This window comes from Mugil cephalus, chromosome 7, assembly GCF_022458985.1.
Source record: "Mugil cephalus isolate CIBA_MC_2020 chromosome 7, CIBA_Mcephalus_1.1, whole genome shotgun sequence".
Lineage (NCBI taxonomy): Eukaryota > Metazoa > Chordata > Actinopteri > Mugiliformes > Mugilidae > Mugil > Mugil cephalus.
The window spans coordinates 13,220,637-13,240,887 of record NC_061776.1 but is presented as its reverse complement, the minus strand read 5'-3'; the positions used below and the strand labels follow the sequence as shown (position 1 = coordinate 13,240,887).

The 20,251-nt window shown below is 39.8% G+C and overlaps 1 protein-coding gene across 1 annotated transcript in view; it reads right to left on the bottom strand.

Moving 5' to 3' along the window:
* Nucleotides 1-4,925: 4,925 nt before the first annotated feature.
* Nucleotides 4,926-20,251, bottom strand: part of LOC125010122 (corticotropin-releasing factor receptor 2) — a 35,655-nt gene continuing 20,329 nt past the window's right edge. The window contains exons 3-12 of the mRNA XM_047588494.1: nt 19,688-19,773; nt 18,660-18,766; nt 17,572-17,689; nt 17,316-17,469; nt 14,433-14,493; nt 14,259-14,331; nt 13,736-13,821; nt 11,544-11,679; nt 10,953-10,994; nt 4,926-7,569 (exon numbers count right to left, since the gene is read on the bottom strand). Of these exons, the coding sequence (XP_047444450.1) occupies nt 7,429-7,569; nt 10,953-10,994; nt 11,544-11,679; nt 13,736-13,821; nt 14,259-14,331; nt 14,433-14,493; nt 17,316-17,469; nt 17,572-17,689; nt 18,660-18,766; nt 19,688-19,773 (1,004 nt within the window). The 3' untranslated portion in view covers nt 4,926-7,428. The remainder of the gene's footprint in view (nt 7,570-10,952; nt 10,995-11,543; nt 11,680-13,735; nt 13,822-14,258; nt 14,332-14,432; nt 14,494-17,315; nt 17,470-17,571; nt 17,690-18,659; nt 18,767-19,687; nt 19,774-20,251) is intronic.

Sequence of the window (20,251 nt, the reverse complement as noted above, 5' to 3'; positions counted from 1 at the left end):
TGGTCGTTTTTATTTTGTTTAGCAGTTTTCCGCAGTCGTGGTTTACCGCCCCTTTGCAGCTGGACGTGTTTGCAAAATGTTTTACTTCAGACAAATCAACAACATGGGAACTTAACAGACACATGACCAACGAAATCATCCAATAATAACAGATTATTACATTTTTACAAAGATATTGCTGTAACTTGATTGATTTTATATGTCCTCTACAAAAGGCTGTGGAGAAGAAAATCTTGTTTTAGTTATTCAATAAAGCAACTCGTTCCCTAAGAAATTAAAAAACAATCATCAAAGTTATGGCTGCACAAAAATAGTCACTGAAACATAAAATACATATAAATCTATACGGGCTCAACAAATAATCTTCTTCAGCCAACAGAGGGGGCTGTTGCTCAAGTAATCGCTCAGTGATGGGTGAAATCCACACTCCCTCCTTTTAAGGAATGAATGAAGAATCCAGCAAGTTTATATGTGGTGTTGGACTTATACAGGTGTCCCAGACCTATAACATTCAGGTGTCAAAGCCCATCCATCCTACCACATAACTGAAGGCTATTTAAATTCAAATTCCCAGCTAATGATTTTGTTAGATAAGGTTCTCATGAATATATACATGCCCATGCACTGCAAATAAAGGCCCATAATCAGCCTAATGAAGATTAGTGGTAGGATTTTAATTGTTGGGGTTCATTAATGTGCCATGGTACCTATATTTAAACCATTTAGAAAGTGGAAAGTTTGGTATTTTTCACAAACGTATTTACCTCACTGTGGTTTGCAATCTGCTAGAGGGGATTTTTATGTTGTAAAATGTCTGTTTCTATACTAAGTAAGCCAGGTAACTACAAAAAAATGATTAACTGCACACATTTAACCTCTCACATTTCCCCCTATAAAAATAAATCATGATTATCATATTCATATTACACCAAAGGTGCCATTTGGAATTGAATAATATGTCTTAGCTTTGAACTTAAATCCTTATTAATCCACAATGTGTGTTATCTATTATCATGTCCATGTCCAGTGAAGTATTCGTTACGACATGTTTTTGTGGCTACAGTTTTCTGTCAAATGACAGCCGGGTGCCGTGCAACAAGTCTACTTGGAAAACCTGGAAAATAAGATGGAAAATCCTGCTTGCTTATAATTAATACAATTTTACATCATACGGGGAGAGATCCAAGGCTCCAGTGACATTAAAACAGTGCTCCAAACTCCAGAAGGTTAAACATACAGCATAATTCATCCTTTGTATCTTTAGGGAACAATCTTAGCAGCATAACCTGGGTTTGAACTGAACAGCCCACTGGCTTGTTAGAGGATGAATTAATTTCAAAACGAATCCAGACAAACTATTTCTTCTTCCTCTCCTCTCTCTCCCTCTTGGTCTGGTCTGCCGACTTTCTCCACAGTCCTTATCAGTCAACTCTGCTCCTCCAGCCTCATCTGGCTATATACATTGAGACCCTATTTGTGCACAGCCAATTTTCCGCTGGACCTCCAGCAAGGCACCAGTTCATGATTGCTGGGACATATCGACTCAGCTGCACTGAGTTATTCGGTGAACTGGCAGTATCGTAATAGAATCATTCCCCTAATGTGACTCCCGGTGAAGAGCAGCGCTGCTTCCAGCCAAAGTGCCCTTTAATCGTATTCATCCTAAAAAGTCTCTCTATGGGAAAATAGGTTCTTTGGTTTAACTTAATTAATTTGATTAATTAGACAGATGTAGTCTAGATTCACTGTGCATATTTATTGGTCAGGGGTTTGAGATAAACTAAATTATGCTACTGGCACAGTTCCTCTGACTTTTAGCTTTAAAGACACAGTCATGAAATAAAGCCAGAAGGATTCTGCTAAAATCAGGATATTAGATTTCTCAAAAATATCCTGTGTTTTTATCTGCAAATATAAATAGTGTTTTACTTGGATTATGTTCCATTATAGCCGGTCCAGTAGCTGTTTACTTCCACCTTCCATGTGTAATATGCTGAAGTGGAGACTTTGAAGTAATCTAATAAGATTTTTGTACTTTATCTTATCATTGTATTTTACCTTGACAGTATAATTTGTTGGACTATGGCCTTAAACCTGATTTGTGAAGTCAAGATGACCTTTGACCTTTGATGACCCAAACTCCAGTAAGTTCCTCCTTGCGTCCATGTGGATTTTTTTTTTTTTTTGCCAAATGTGAAGCATTCTCTCAACGTGTTTCTGAGATAATTACTTGAGATCAAGATGGGAGAGGAATGAGTGATCTCCTCTGACGATTACATCAATTATGAATCAAACTCACTACACCTGTATAACAACATATTCGCTCGCCACTCATGAACTCAAACCTTAAAGGTCCCATATTTTTGCAACCATTTCATATAGGTGTCACAGGTCCAACATCATTGTCCAACATGTATTACCCCAAATTTAGCCTTTGTCCTGAATTTGAGTGAGCTCCACTGAGAACAGGCTGTTTCTGTGTCTGTACCTTTAAATGCTAATGAGCTGTGTCTGTCCACGCCTACTCCACGCCCCTCTGGGGGAGTGGATGCGGGTTTCACTGGCATTACCATGCACTAATGTTAACAGTCGGATTTCTATACATGGCCTGCCTCCACAGGCTGAAAATGTGACATAAAACACTGCTTACTACTGATTGGTCAGAAAACAAAAAATAAGTGCCAGGTACAAAGCAGGATGGTTTGGTTGTGACTAGAGATGAGTGTTTTTGACTAGTAGTAAGCTGCTCACTTTCAACTTTTTGCTCTCGTGTCGGTGCACTTTATAAATGATGACTGTAAAAGTAATGTCATTCTGTACCAACCTGGAGGTGAGGGATTTTCTGTTCTTGTTGGGAGAAGAGAGTATACGGCGGGAGTTGGACGGGCCCTCTCGGAAGGTTTTCCAGCAGATTGCGGCTGAGATGGCCAAATTTGGCTTTATCAGGACGGTAAAACTAATGAAGGAGAAACTTAAAAATTGAGGGCCGATTGTCGAGCAGCCAAGGGGCACAACAATACGAGTGGTACTGATCAAAAGGGGTACCCGAGGGAGTGGTCATTTCCCCGTATGACGTCAGGAAGGGAAAAATCATAGATATATATAAGTGTAGATGCCACCTATGCTGCCTCTATCCATTGGAACGATGCGCCAACGCGGCCGCCATCTTGGGCAGGGGGAAGCCGTGTCTACTGACTGTATTAGTGAACAGAGGCTGAGGTCTAACAACCATTAAAATCATCATAGCTCACTGAATTTTCAACAAAACAAGATACGGTTACAGGGAGAAGTGAAATAACACAATATAACAATAATAATAATAATAGATTTTATTTATAACTCACTGACCAACGTTCAGTTCTGCTTATGTAGCTACAATTCAGACACATAACTTAAGTTAGCAGTTATATTAAACTGATAGATGATTTAGGAACAACATGAAATGTCACTTTCATCATCCTACTGATGTCTTACTAAGAAAAACATCTCTTATTTCCTTATCCTTACAGAAGCTAGTAATAAGATAGGGTGGTTTAATTTATGTTAGCTTTAGAGATACATCAAATACGTTCATAACTGAACAGTAAAATAATATAAAACAGATTCTCACTTATAAAATTCCTTAAAATAATCCCCGTTGCTTGGTTTTCACGGGAACATCCGTAAGCGGCACAAAATCCTGTCAAAATTCCACATCAGATGCACTGACAGCGGCATTGACCACTGGTCAGAACCTCTGCCCAAGATGGCGCCCGCATTGACGTGTCTGACAAGCCTGAATGCGGCACCCAGTGTTTATACATCTATGGGGAAATATCTCAGATACCTGTTTGAGCACATGAGCGAAGTGAAAGATTTTGTGCACATCTGGGGCCTCATACACAGGCTATAGGGACACATATTACTGTTAGAAATTCTTTATATATATATATATATATGTATATATATATAAGCTAGCCTTTAACAACAATGTAGAGGGCTTCCTCTGGTAACGGGCCTGATGTACATATGTAGTGACACTCCAGAAACATTGTGCCCAGAGGCATATAAATGGTCAAGGGGTGCGCCAGTGAATTAGCATGCTGGAGTATTACAAGAAATAGATTTAACACAAGAAGATCTGAAAATAAAGAGATAAAAAATGGAGATTTGTTTAGTCAAGCGTCCCATGACAGCCTCAAGAGCATTACAGTAAACTTACCTCAGAAAACCACGATCATGAACGCATTCGGGAACAATAACTCAATGTCAGATTAGAAATGTTACATGTCTGATTGTCTTTCTTTTTAAATGTCTAGTCATTTAGGTACAGTAGAGACTCTACGTTGTAATGCCAGTCATTTGCTTTTAGCTGAGACAATGCCTGCTTAAATACATCTAACTCAGGGCAAATCATCCACAGTAAGGTACAGATGTGCTGCGAGGCCCTCTGGCACCGTTCCACTGGAGAACATAACATCTTGTTCTGCCCTTCATACCGCTGTCAAATATCTAGAGCGCAAATTGTCACAACAAGCCTTTATGAGAACGCATCGGGGTCTGTGCTGATTGTTTGGAGATGTATAACTCATGGAGTCCTCGGGGTTCCGGGGACACAGGCTGCAGTTTCTGCTCCATTTCACGCCAGCCCCAGACTGAAACGCTTGAAATTCTATCCTGGGGGCGTTCTCTCAGGGCATCCTCCCTCCGACGTCTGAAAACTACATTTACATGTCAGAAAATAACAACACGGGACCCGTGACACTGCACTCATCCGTTCTGCCATAAGAATACTGATTTGGTTGAGTCATGACACGACTGCTTTTTGTTGTTTTTTTTGCATGCAGTGCTGCCCTGACGACAAAAGAGACAACTAGTAAATGAATGGTCTCAATGCACATAAACCCTCACATGCAGAGTTAATACTAAGAGTCAAAGAGAAAAAATGAAAGAGTATCATTTTAATTCAATTCAATATTTTTATCCTCCACGTGTACGAGTGTATCACAGTAACACAATGACACATTTATCGAGACAACAGCTTTCTTTTCACACACAAAAGAATGCATTTCTTTTTGTTTGTAAGGCATCATGGGTGGTTGAACGAAGAGGTTTACATAAAACCAGCCGACCTGACATCACACTGTCCAACATACACTACATGTCCAGTAACCGATGTACAAAAAAAGTCAACGGGATTCGATCTATAAAGTCCAGCGGCAACAATAGAAATGTATAGATGTAAAAAAGAAGAAAAACAAAAACTACAAGTTGGTAAACATGGTCCATCTCTTTGGTGAGTCTGAAGTAGTAATGAGTTTCCTTTTCTTCAAACATCTGTATGAAAATATTTCACTACCACAGTTCAAAGCAGTACTTTGTGCGCGCAACGTTGGTCGGAGTTGTGACGCCGCAGAAATGCAGTCGAACATATTTACATCCAAAGTTTTGCTTCGGGTGATTAACTTTCAGTGCACCCCCGCTAGCGTCGGTCCAGGCAGGCAGCACGTTGGTCTTCCGCAATGTAAGTAATGTAACGTTTACAAAATACAAAAATGTACATTTTACATCAAGAGGCAATGGAATATTTCATGTTCTATACAACCCACGCAAACACATGTAATCACTGTCCCGGTCAATTCAGCCTGAACTCTAATAAACCAAACTATAAACAAACAAACAAACAAATAAATAAATAAATGCAAAACCACCTAAAATTCAATAAAAATAGTCAGTTTTGTGACTCACCAACATAATTAACGCATTATGTAAAGTGTTTTGTTTTGTACAAACAGAACACAAACAAGAAATGCGGATTCCTGGTTAACCAGATTTAGGTTATTTGGGTGTAGTATTGATTTTGCCATCTCTACAACAAAGTGAATGAGTGCATCCCCCCCAAAAAAATCCCCTTTTAACATTCTTAATCATATATAAATATTAATAATAGAATATATTATTAAAGTTGAGACGCACAGAGGATCATCTGCATCAAAACGGGAGCCTTCAAGGTGAAGTCAGACTCGTGATTATCTTCATAATCCTTTTCAAAGCAAATACTTCCTTTTATCTTCATCCTTCAGCGCTACTAAAGCCAGACACATGCTTGCTTCTGTTACGTCGGGCAGGGAGCGCGCTGACCTGACTGGGCAAGTGTTTGGGGAAGCGACTGGTTCTCACTTCACCAGGCTTCTCCTTTGAACCCGAAGATTAGTTGTGACACTGATTACGAAAAAAGCTGCAAGGGATTTCACAAAGCCAAAAGAATTTAATCTTCTTCCGCTGCGCCTGAGCGAGAGAGCCACGCATTTGCATGCGTGTATGTATATGTGGTACATACACTAGGGCTCACTTTCAGGTCATAAAATAATATATATAATCTGAACTCGTTTGGAAGAGAACTTGAAATTGTGACTCCTCTTCTATGAGCCTTAGGGAGTTCATACTCATACCACAATAAATCGGTCTTTATGTTGCCTCCCTGCTTCTCAAAAAAGAGACGTCTCACAAAGGTGGCGTTTAAAAATAGAGGCGGTAATACATAGCAGGAACGGAGAGGAGGCAAACCTTCGGAACAAGCATTTTAACAATGTTTCCTACAGTATAGTATGACAAATAATATATAAAACTCTACAAAGATTGTACACAAAACAACGCAGAGACGAAGAATAAGAAACGGGGCTCCTCTGAAGACAGATTATAAAGGCTCTTCTGTAACGGCTGGTTTGCGTGAAACAGACATCTGGCAGTGGCCGGAGCAAATTACTGGTTTCGTCTTTGTGAATTTAAACTCCTCATTAAATATGGTCAGTCCCTCTCCACTCCTGAGAGAGGTGACTCCATCAGATCTTGTGCCCTATTTATTAGTCCGTGCTCTTTTTTTGATATTTAATTCAGATGAACTCTCTTATTCCATCTTTCCTATCTGGCAAAAAAAAAAAAAAAAAGCTCTTGATGAGAGAAGAGTTTCCTCAAAGGGCTTTTTTTTTTTATTTTATAAAGAAAAACGTCTATTTCTGCACTGGAGTGTCCATCAAATCTCAAGTATTTCTTGTTACCCTACTTCAGAGTAACAAGTAGCATGCAGATAAGTGGATGAGCTGTTATAGCCTATATATCCTGTTGCAAATCCTGTGGGATTATCTCGCTGCACCACTAAACAGACGATGACAGCGATAAGAACACTGCAAGATTATTTAGATAAGACTCGCTATGAGGTGATAAGATGACGATGAACATGTCCCTTTAAATACTCTAATCTTCAGAAAAGCCCAAATCTTAGTCTACGAATCTGCCCGGATCTTCAGTCGCACCGGGCGTCCTCTGGTTGGCTCTGTGAGTCGCTTCATTGTCTGTACTGGATAAAAAGATTAAGTCCGTTCCCTTTTAGAGGCTGTAGTGGATATTACATGTTTGCCGCTGCCCCCCCTCCCCTCCGCCGGCCCCGGGTCACACAGCTGTGGTCTGTTTGATGCTGTGGAAGCTGATCCTGGTGGGAGACGTCGGGATGGACATGGCTCGGGCCACTCGCACTCGAAGGGCGTGGTTGTCCTGCCAGCGGTGCCACCGTTTCCTCACTGCAGAGCGTACCTAAAAAGCAGATGATAAGTAGTGGTAGTACTACTACAAAAAAAGAGAGAAGCGCAACTATTTGGGTAGCAGTCTCATCTAAATGTATAGCCCAATACCACTCTTTAGACTTAGATAGATTTTAGTGATCCACAAGGGAAACTGCTTGGTCACAGTAGCTTAGTTGCAAAAAAAAAAACAGGTGTAAGATAGTTAAAACCTTAATAATAATAATTACAGATCAATTGATATGTATTTTTTAGGGCTGATACCATTTTTTTGTTTTGTTTTGTTTTACAACAGCACTGGCCGACGACGGTCAATATTGGCTCAGAAAAATCGACAATACGATCTGCCGATTTTTCTGAGCCAATATTTGGAGCCGATACTAGTTTTTCTCCGTCCATTTACATGATAAGAATGACACAATGGTAACAAATGTTACAAATTTCAATTTAATTTAACAAAAACCAAAGGTAAAAAAAGGGGTAGAGCACTAGCAGGAGCAAATCAAGGGTCAGGCAGCATTAGTCTCACTCTTTGGCTTTAACATCAACACATATTTCTACCAAAAGCTTAACAACAGCACAACAGCTCCAAACTGTGGACAGTGGTTGACTGACAACCTGCACTATTGGCTTAAAAGAAAAAAAATAAAGTAACATGTTTGTTGGTTTTTTCAACTCTTTTTTTATGCCTACGAGTAGAGCATTTTCAAGCCTCCAGCTGCTCTCACTCTGCTAGTGGGGGGGGGGGTCAATGTATGGGCTGCACGTCTCAAGCACAGGGCTACCTGTGGAGGCGCCTGTCTGTAAATCTTGGCAGGGAAGAAAAAATAAATAAATCATATATGTATATGTGTGTGTGTGTGTGTGTGTGTGCGCCAATATCAGCCTGATATGTCGATCTCTAGTAATAAAACAATAAATAAAATAACATAATATTGTAAGCAACATATACAAAATTTGCATGTGTACAAATCTACAAGAAATATATATATATATATAAGACTCTTAGTTTTGCACAAAATAATTATAATAATTTGTCTTGATTTTTTGCGGGCAGTTCTACCCCTTGAGTGGCTGTCATCATCAGTGTTTTAGGTTCAGTTATACTGCGTCTTCATTTACTGACCACCTCTAAGTGAAATAAGTGCCCATCTTTGATTCTTGGACATTTTATTTAATTTATTTAATCTGTGGGGTTTTAATGGTTTCATTTTTCTAAAATTTCTTAATGCTTTTCACTCTTAATCTATAAAGAAGGTAGTACTCTCAACCTTGTGTTTAGACATTCTGTGTCTTTGAACAATGCGACTTGTCCTAATTTTCTGTGCCTCTCAGACTTCCAGCTGCTATTCCACCCACCCACGGACGCACTGTTTTTCTCTTTCGAGTCACGTGTGAACTAATGACTCAGTAATTTCAGTATTCGAATTAATGACCACTGCCTGTATCGATTAAACGAACGCACGGCGTGAAAGATTATGAAAAGCTTGGTGACGAACTACCAGGAGGCAAGGCCATTTATTTCATTATGTGGTTTGCTTGTGGTTGCAACTCCAAACACCTCTGTTATCAGCCCTCCCCCCAAATCAGCGGGTAAAGGCTTCCTCTGAGAAATGTGAGCAAGTTTTGTAACTCAAAAGACAAAATGAATAACAAAAGACATTTATGTCCAGTGTCATTTTGTCGAAAACAAAATGGCGGAAAAGATTCTCAAAAGCAGCAATGTTATTAGCTTTTTTTTGTTGATACACACAAGAGAGAGACTAGCAGTGATGTGGTGACAAGAGAAAAGAGTTTCATTTTGATTCATCTCAACTGTAGCGGGCGCCAAGTTGAACTACTCTCAACTCTGAGGCCATGAGTTGATTGATGCATAACCCAAAACACAGAGACTGCCTAATGTCAGGGTAGGATGGGAGTTGTAGAGGTGAGGACCCAGATGCAGGACTGATTTTGAGACCAGGAGTTCAACAAAAAGTATTGAATAATTAACAGAAATTGCTGAGCAAGACAGGAAAATACAAAAATCCTCAACATGGCATGGAAAACAAGGAACGTGGCAGAGACATTAAATGACGTGTTAAGGAGCAAAGGCAGGGCTATATATACACAAGAGGGCTGACAAGACACAGGTGAGACGCATGAGGAAAATCAACACAGGTGAGACCAATAAGCAATCAAGGGAAAAGGTGGCACAAGACAGGAAATCCAGAACTTAAGAAAATAAAACAGGAAACAGAACACATGACACAGACATGACAAAGCACAAGGAGACACGACAAACAGGAAACTAAGAAACTTGACAAAATAAAACAAGAAACACAAAACATGACACAGGCAGACGTGACAAAGCGCAAGGAGACACGACAGACAGGAAACTAAGAAACTTGACAAAATAAAACAGGAAACTTCAAAACATGACTCACACAAAAAAAGACAGATACAGACAATGACACCTAATATTTCCCAGTCCAGACTGAGCTGCAGCATTGCTGACAGTATGTTCAGATAGAGAGTTCGTCCTGTCAATACACTAGCAACATTTCTCTGTTTTGCTCGTTTCACTCGAAAACATTGGGGTTGGGGTATAATTACGAGGGTGGGCGATCAGAGCTTAGGATGTGTACTAGCGACAAAATCTCATAATTTCATATAAAGAAGAAATGACAGATTGGGGGAAAAAAAAATAAAAAAAAGGTTATTTTTCTGTCATTTTCTATCGCTTTATAAATTTGACAAGCCACAAGGATAGAACGGGGAGAGAAAAGATGAGCATTAAGTGACTCCAAAAGAACCGCTGACTTCTCAAATGTCGGACGGGAGGAGAAAGCAAACAAGAGCTAATGTTAGTGAGCATGTGAATCAACAAAACGTCGCCCTTAATGTCACGTTGTGTCGCTATCGCCGGTGCTTGGATTTCATTTAACGTTCCTACAAGAAGGGTGATTTAAATTCCACGCAGTGCCTCATCAAAAGAACCAATTGTCCACCTCCGAGTCGCAATTACTCCAGCATTGGGAGAGAGCAGCTAGGTGTCCTTCATTTTTCGCTATTACCGACAAACATGTAATTCTTATAATGACTGTAATGACTTTCAAACAGCTGGTATTCTGTCAGATTGCTTTTATTTTAATCACATGGAAATGATAGAGCTCAATGAAGGGTTTTCATCTCATTTGGAGACCTTCATCCTTTGCTACGGCTTCGCCGACTGAATGGGATGTCTTTTTAACATTCTGACTGAAATGAGGAAAAACTCTAACAAGGAGGTTTGTTATAAAAACACCATTAAACAAATTAAGGAACTCAATTTGAGGTTTTATTAAGATCATATGTCAGACACTTTAAATCAAGTAATAAACACTGACAGTCATTCACCAAACTCCAGTGACTCACCTCTCCATTTAGAAAGCAGTAAAAAACTGACACAAAGAAGCCCTGCAGAACAAAACACACCAGTATTAGAAGCAGAAAATGCATCTGCATTGTGTAATGACCCTTTAATAAGACACAAAAAAAAATGCCAGCGGTGCAGCAATAGGAAGAAATGGTAAAATAATTTCAGTGCGTCATACTAATCTAAGATAAATATACTCTTCCTATTAAAGAAGCTCTGTTTAAATCCCCCTTTTACTCCCACTCAGTCCTACATGTTAAGCAGAAAAGATAGAAAGATTAAAAGAAAAAAAAGAAAAAGTGGCCACAGAGCAGAAATCATGCCCACATGGCCGCGTTATTCCCGACAGCCGAGAACATGAACGTGAGGCAGGGAAGGCCGTGCTGCATTCAAGCGCAGCCATGGTGCTGCTTCAGATCATCTTCCAACCACAAGGCTGCTCGCCACCCCGAAAAAGTCTGTTTCAAAGATACAACTTCCCATGAGGATGCATTCAGAAATCCGTGATTCGCATTGTTAACTTGGCGGGCTGCCGTGTGTGTGGGGGTTTTGGAGCGTTGGCCACTGTCGCAATGTGTTAGAATTCTCACCTGAAAGGACTGTAGAAAGGAGTTGAAATAGATGAAAACAATTTGTGAGATGTCGTCCTCCCCCGGATTCACAAAGAAGAGCATGTAGGTGATGCCCAGCAGAGGTAGCAAGACAAGTGTTGCTTTCACGGCTTTCCTGTGAAGACAGGGAGAGAGCGTCAGCCGCAGCCGAGTTTATAAAAATTACAAACACGGGAGGCTGAATATCATCCATGCAGAAGCTGGGGAATGTGTGACTGTGTGACTTGGTGTTAGTCAGAGTGGGATATATATATATATACATATATATACAAGAAATAAGATAAAATCACACCTACCACGGCATTACCATACGAAGCAAACACAAGACAATGGCTTTGCAAGATGGGATATTGCAAACTGTACATTCTAATATTTTATATTATTTACTATTATTTTTACTATTTTTAAGTCCTTGATTTTAGAACTTTTTTTCTTGGTTGAACAACATCATGCTATAAACTCTATTTAATATGTAGTGCAGTCTTGAATCTTGAAATGTTTAAATTTATGGAAAAGTCTTGCAGGCATATATTAAAATCATGTAAAAGCGAAAGGCTCTAAACACAGAGGTGTATATGTAAAAATAAGCTGGTTACAACATATCATGTGAGGCCAGTGTAACTTCTTTAAAGGCAGAGTTTGCTCTTATGTACCAGAGCTTCTTTAGTCTAGCTAATTAACATTTGTACTATTCCCTGAATTAGTCCTAAGCTGCTATGTGTGAGGATATATTTTAACAGTCCTGGAACATGTCAGCATATTACAGGTGTTTCATCTTCAGCAGAGCCTTGGTCTGAAGGGTTTTCTCATTCTGATAGTTTTCCTCTGTTAGGTCACAAATGAACTCAGGACAGATAAACAGCTTTTAGACGACAAATAAATCCTTCCTGCTGTTTGTCTGTTGTTCATGCAAATCCTGCTGAACCGAAAGCGTTTTTAAGTCACAAAAAATGTATGTGCGTCTAAACCCCCCTCCCCCCTCCAGTCTTCCACTCCCTTCAATCTTCATGGCTCAACAGCAAAAGCCATAAATCCAACTCTAGCCTCAAAAGGCTGAACTGAAGTTGTCTGAGCGGTGGCACTGCAAACACTTGGCATGCGCGCCACATAATCCCCGAAGGAGAAAAATACACTTGACGCAGCATCGGCAGACGAGAAAACAGGCCGACCATTTCTTAGCGATCAGATGCACAACGTAAACAACAAGAAGCCGGGCTGCACCTGACCAGCCCTCGCCTCCAGGACGCTGCCGTTGCTCACTTATCAAGTTTTATCGCAGACGATAAGACACATGAGAGGGTTTTCACCTCTGATGGTTACTGTTGGGACCAAGCTAAATATCCTGCATGGAGGGGGGGCAAGACGTTCATTTGCTATCCCCCAGTCCCAACCAGGGAAAACTGTCATGGGGTGGAAAGAAGAGTATGACTCTTGATTTTTAATAAGTTTAAATGAGTTTATGGCTATTGTTACAACAACAACAACTACAACAACAAGGCAAAATGCAGCCATTCGGGGATGGGCTTTTTTCATTTATTTTCACAGGGTGAGATTGTTTTGTTGGCTTGTCCTGATCGCGCACGCCTGCCTGGACTATGGTAACTACCTTGGCTCCAATCTGGAAAGGGTATTCGTTATGACACTTTCACAGGCACATCTAATCCAGGTCCTTTGAACAGCATCTATAAATCCAAAACCCAACGTTTGCCACCGGCTGTTTGGGAAAAATTGCACTTCTCTTTTGATTGCAATGCTAGAAGTGTCGAAGGTAACATATTACAACAAACAGAAAAAAAAAAATACATCTCCTGGCTATTGCTCTGATTAAAAAATTATTTATTTGATCCGAGTGTTTTGGTGAGTCGGAGCAGAGGAATGCGTTCGCTGATTTCGGCGTGATACGCTGTTTTTTAATTTGGCACAATAATTGCAATGCACGACAAAATAACAACCATTTCTAATTAACTGCTGATTTCCATCATTACCTGGCGCTGATTTGATTTTGTAGCCATTAACACTGGTTCAGGCAGTACTCAGACACAGCCAGCACATTTTATAAAGGTTAAAAATGGGTCTGGCATTGCTTTGCAGGATGAAACAAAATGCATGATCTCTTTAGAGAGTGCCATTTCTACTGCCATTCCACTCTTGTATGTACAGAATGAACTTACCTGTACTGTATTGTTTCAGACGTGGTTGAAGCTCTTAGCTTGGTCATGAGTATTCTTACTATGTTGAAGAGGAAAACAAAGTTTATCTGGAAAAATAAGACATAATTAGTTTTGAACCCCATGCTAATTTCTTAGCCTGAAACACAGAGACAATGATTATCTGTGGTGAGCAGACAGCTCCAGAAATGCTGAACTGAAGGAGAGGAGGACAACCCACACATCCTACATATTAACAAGATGCTGTAAGAGGAACACACTAAGTGGCCACTGTAATGCCACATGCTAGGGCCCGCACATTAACCCCCGCATTTCCATGAATACAATTTAGTATTTTCTCGAGTCCCATTAGGGAGATAAATGCTGCACGGAAATGACTTTGATTATAAAAAACACTCTGGAGCACCTTTTTTCATTAGTTTACACCTCCAGGTTGTCTTTAGTGATAGATCTCATGTTAGTGTGCTGTGGTGTTACATGTAATTAGTGGGTATTGATGTGCAGTGCAATGACGATATTTGCTCACCAGAAGCACAAGAATAACTGGTCCCTGGTAAATGTAGTCCATATATTTTCCAGGTTCTTTACCAAACCAACATCTGTTGAAAGAAAAAGAATGAAAAAAACAGAAAGAAGGTGTCGTGAAACTGAAAAAAAAGAAGCATGACGACATTTAACGAATTATTGTTGGGATACTTACTGTTCATTTTCATAATACAGCTTTCCAATGGCCCAGGCCACAATTATAGGACATGGAATACCTGGGATAAGGAAAGGGAGTCATGTAAGTGAGCATACAGTGATGAAGAGGAGTCAGAGCACAGACAGTATAAAGATGGACGGCGGAACTTCTTCTCAAAAGTGAAACCAAAGCAAGTAGAGCTCCCCCTGGTGGCTGGCTGCAGTATAGGTCATAAGCTCCACCTCCTCCATGTTAGTGATTGGGACTTGGGCCAAACTAAAACACTAAAACACACATAAAATTATAGTTTTTCAAGGATGGTTCAAGTGCAGCGCAATATTTCCTTTTAACTGGCGGAGGTAGAGCAGAAAACTCAAGTGAGTCTGGCTAAATGTGGATGTCATGGCTCCGCAACTGTGCAGACTCTGGCTCCAGAGTCGGAAGATGGCACTGACGGGATCCCCGGAAAAAATACCATCAGTTTGGCCAGTGAAAGGAAGAGGTGACGCGTTGTCCATATTTATACAGTCTATGCTATGAGTCATACAATACATCACTGGGGAACAGCAGACACGTGATGGATTAACATGTACTGTACGTGTCTAGAAAAAGCATTTATTGCGTGGGTCGTCAAGGTAAATAATATGTTTCAAATGTGACAATAAGAAAGATTTGCCCTGCATGAATACTGTTATAGATTTTGAGTGCTTGCTAAGAGACATCATTATCCATCTTTCTGAGACGAGCTGAATAAAGACCAACAATAATCTGATAAATTACTGTAACGTGTCTACAGCATGTGCGCCAACACTCGGACAAGAAAACACTAAGTGTGGCTACATTTTCTAATATAAAGTAGAACAACAGAATCAGGTGTTAATCTAAAAACCCTTGTTTCATTGTGACTGTGGTTTCGGAGATCTAAAATGATCTGTGAAATTAACTAATTAAATTAAATTAAATTATCATTAAACTATCAATTGGAGCTGAGAAGAATGTTGGCCTCAAAATAATCTGGTCCCACCTAATGCCAGGCGTTGTAATCCCCCTCCCAAATGAAGTCTAAATAAAAATCTCTCATGACGTTCAGTGGCACAGTTGTATCTTTTTGCTCAGCATTTTAAGAATGTACCTGCAGCAATAAAACAGAAATAATATTACTGCACTCTTAATGAGGATGTGCATTAGTTAAAGTAAACATTGAAGACACTGTGTCAGAGTAAATTGATACTGGATTTAAACAGAGGCTAATTTACGTCTTTGGCACTAATGAGTTGACCCTCAACAGAGACTACACAGATAATCTAATCATTGTAAAAGAAGCTGTCAGTATTTAGTATTTTAATCACATTAAAGCATTAATATTAGATTAGAGTCATATGCATGATATAAACTGTAGTGCATAATTAATATTTTAATGCGAGCACTCATCACATTATCAATCTGCATTATTATTTCTCACGTGCTCTGATGTTAAATATTCATCTTTTATTCCTGAATTAATTAAGCTCTGTTGAATAACTTTAGCGTATATTCAGTCAAGTGTCAGTTTTCTGCCATTTCTTCCTGCAGAGCACATAGTCCATTGCATAAACATAGAAACATCCACTGGGTAAAGCAAGCAAACACGTTTCCATGGGCATTCCCCTGGCTGGAAGATGCTGATGTTTGCTCTGAGCAGAGTACAGTATGCTTTCTTTATCAGCCAAGGTGAGCATAGATTATTTATGTGGGCACCTGCTACATATTCAAACCCATTCTTATGCTGCAAGTAAGCGCCATAAAATGACATTTTCCAGACTTCACTTCAGCCCTGTTCTCATTAAATCAAAGCCTTATCTTGAGCCTGAAGCACAAGAAAGGTTTCCCCTCCTCTTCACTTTCCGACCAGAAATCACTGGTGAAGTGCTCTTATTCTCAAACTAAATATTCACTTTGAATTGCAACCTGGTTTTATTTAATACAGTAAATAGTTAATACGATTAGAAACTCAGGTCCATCAATTTTATTTGATGATGTGCAAATCTGCTTTTCTGTATGTAAAGAAATCAGTGATAAATGGTTTTATTAATCAGTTTGCATTCAACAATGATCTTTTTTTTTCAGTGGAAAGTGTGAAACTGCCACGGGCGCACACACTATAATGGTTTGCACCAACGCCTCCTAACTAGAAGGGTTCTGTGTACAAACACACTGGCCAGCTGGAGCCTTTCTGTGTGAAGTTTGCGTGTTTCCTTATACCTGCGTGGGATTTCTCCAGGTATTTCAGCTTTCTCCCACAGTCCAAACACTTGCACGACTCTAAATTGGTTGTAGGTGTGAATGATGGTTTGTCTTTCTAAGTTCGACTAGCAACCTGGGTGTACCTCGACTAATAGATGGAATAGGCTCCAGCACCTACAGTGTGTGAAAGCAGATTGAACAAACATGGTGCATGGTGCATAATGTCTATATATGTACCCCAGGGTCTTATACTGGGTCCACTTTCATCAATCATCAATATCGGTGGCAGGGGCACAAAAAAGCAAAAGTCTACTTGTATGCTGATGATGCCGTGTTGTTCAGCTGGAAACGCGAAAGCAGAAATGCGCTACTACCAATCGGACCAACCACAGTCTGAGTTGCGTTGCTGTGGCACGTAGTTACATTTCTGGGGAGATGCATGTCAGCTACAATCTGCATGAGGTCTGCATATGCTCTGTGTTGTCTCCATAGCTACAGCGTCAAAGTGACACAGAAGTATTTTGTGGAAACTTTTTCATTTAACTGGTTTTCCACTGTTCTTAACCACCAGAGGGGGAAACCAAAGTCTGTAACAATTGATATAATCAAACAATGTTCTTTCTTAAACCTTAAACCTCTATAGCCTCACCAGTGCACTCTTAACATAAATGGACTTACACCAACCGATGAAGAGGAAGACCCACTTTCTCAGCTTATCAGTTGAATAAGTCATGACGATGGCTGTGTGAAGGTAGCATCCTTCAACAAACATCCAGAAAAAGTTTGTCACCACAAAGTAGTTGTATATCGTTGTGATTAATCGACACCAAGGCTGAAAAAGAAAAAGGCTTATTAAGGCTATTTTTGCAGACTTTGTTATGAATACAATAACAATACTTAACATGCACGGGACACGATATATAAGTGCTGTTACCTCATTGCTCTCATGGATATTGTGGTCGATCAGCTGAAGCAAAAACCACATAATATTTCTCAGTATGAAGGTGGTGATCAAATTCCAGTGGATGATGTTTCGAAGACATCGTATGCTCCTATAACAAAAAAAATAAAGGGGGGTGCTTTATAATGACGCTTTCAGAACTGCATGCATTCGTTTATTCAGCAGATTAGATTTAGAAATATGATGTTGGAACATTGCTAGAGTTGTGTTTGTGGGGTGAGACTGCAGAGACGGTTTGCGAGTTCTTTGGCTTTTATTCTGTTCATCAATCTCTGGGCAGTCAGTCACTACTGCAGGAGGAGGCTCCTGCAGCGCATGCAGACAGTCTGTGAAACTGGAGTCTTCTTGGTCCAGTCAATTAGTGCCCCAAATTTGCTATTAGGAGTTTGTGTTTGCACTCTTCTGTGCGGAATATAATCAGCACATTACTTTAATACAGAGGAAAACATCGAAGGACATCATGTGCCGTGTGTGAAATAAGGCTACACTTCTTCAGCAGACGAGTTTCACAGCTAAAAAAAGCAGATACAATGGATCTCCAGGCTTTAAATAGACACTAAAATGTTTGCACAGTGTGTTTGTACGAGTTTTAGTGCAGGTGGAGGTCCTACTGAAAACCTTCTATTGGGAAAACATTTTAATTTAATGTCAGAACAGAATGTCAAGTATTCTGTTCTTTAACCTAGAAAAAAAATCGGTATTTGCTTTCAGAAGCCCACATGGATCAAACTTTTGCACACAGAGCAGCTGAGGCAGTTTGATTTTTTCTCTCTCTCTCTCTCTGTTCAGTCCTAACAGATGTCGGTGCGTCTGTGTGTCTGTACTTATTTAAACCAGGACACGAAAAGGACAAAAAAATAAATAAATAAATAAAATCAGGAAAAACAGACTTTCTTCATCTGAGTGCTCCAGCTGAGCTGAGCACTATTTATCTATTTATCTGACATAAGCGAGCTAATGATAAGCAGTCTGAGGATATGACATGAATTCCACTGATTGTCTTCTAAGCAGTCTCATGCACACAGGACATATTCATATGTAGGAACTATTTCTGTACTCGCCTTAAGCACAAGAAGAGAATGAAGGCCACAACTAGAGCGCCCACGGAGATACAGTGGCCCAAGTAGTTGATGATCAGCGCTATCTTATAATGCATTGGATATTTTCTCTGCAAAGACAACACATGAGTCAGTTATGTTACAGCCGGATAACAGAAAACTGTTAGAAGCATGTGAATACGTTAAAAGGAAGCTAATTGGACAGTTAGGGCATGACTGTATCACTTTAGTACAACAATCAAAAGGCAGTGGCATGCAGAGTGTATTTAAAGCCGAGCTTTTACTTTACAGATGCAGATTATCCCCAGACTAACATCAGCAGTCAGTTAGTATCATATTCTTTGATGGGATGACATTGTGTTCTTTGTTTTTTAGACTGCTGTGTGACCTAATGACCCTATAAAGTAAAAAATATATTTCCCTTGGGTTGCAGTAACATAATGTAAACTGACATATTTTCAATAATCCTGAAGCGGATTATTGCTAAAAAAAAAAAAATACAAAAATATTCAGAACATTTGGAAATGTAATAAAACAAAAACAACACTGGGCTGCTTCTGGATCTTCTCCAGCTTGCTTCATTAACTGTGTTTTCTCTCTCCTTCTAGGCTTCTCTGTTTAACCACACAGGAGAGAAAGCAAATGTCATTGACACACTTCAGATGTCTTGGCTTAAAATTATCTGAGTAAGTGGAGCAGGACCCAAAAATACGCATAACCAGGAGACGTGAGGTGAGGTAATCAGGCCAAAAGTCATTCAACACAATACATCGCTGTGAACGGACCTTCCTCGCAGGGACACAGACAGCATTTATGCTTTTGTCAACGGGAAGCAATCGCTAAACGTATCTGACTCCACTATGTCATGGAATTTACTGTAGTTTACTGAGCGCCAAGCAATCAAAACACAAAACAGCACAGTTTCTTTGTAGTGTCTGATGGCAGCTCCCCCTGTGTGTCATTAGTGTGATGTCAAGAGACTGTATCAAGCATTTATCTGTGACGGTTATCTGACAAGGAACAGAACTAACCTTTTCCTCCAAAATGGGTTCACAATTGGAGTAATTGCTCTTCAGCGCCCATGTCCCATTATCCATACATTCTCTATAAGCGCTTCCTGCAAAAAAAAAAAAAAAAAGTAAGGAGTTGAAGACACAGTGAAAGTGTAGCAGTGTCAGCCAGTGGTTGGTTGTGGATGTTTAACAGTGAAGTGTTGGCTGGGAAGCTAAAACGCCCTTCAGTTTAACGGTGAGCACCACTATCTGTGTGACTCTTGCACAGAATACCAATTGAGGCGCCACAAATTTTTATTCATGAAAAGAACGTGCAAAGCCTCTTATTCTGACGGTTTATTTGCATATCATTTAAAACCCGCTTCCCCTAATCAACCTTCAACTCATTTTGTTCATTTTGAAGTTCAGTACGGATTCATTCCCTTTATCTTTGTACTCCCCCAAAAAATGTATAAAGGGCTGGGTGACAGCATATCAGTAAACTGTCTGAAGGTAATGTTGACTCAGCTTTTGAAGTAACCATTTTAACCACTCTGTTGTAAATAGACACATCATTTATTCAGTGTTTTAAATTCTAAAAAC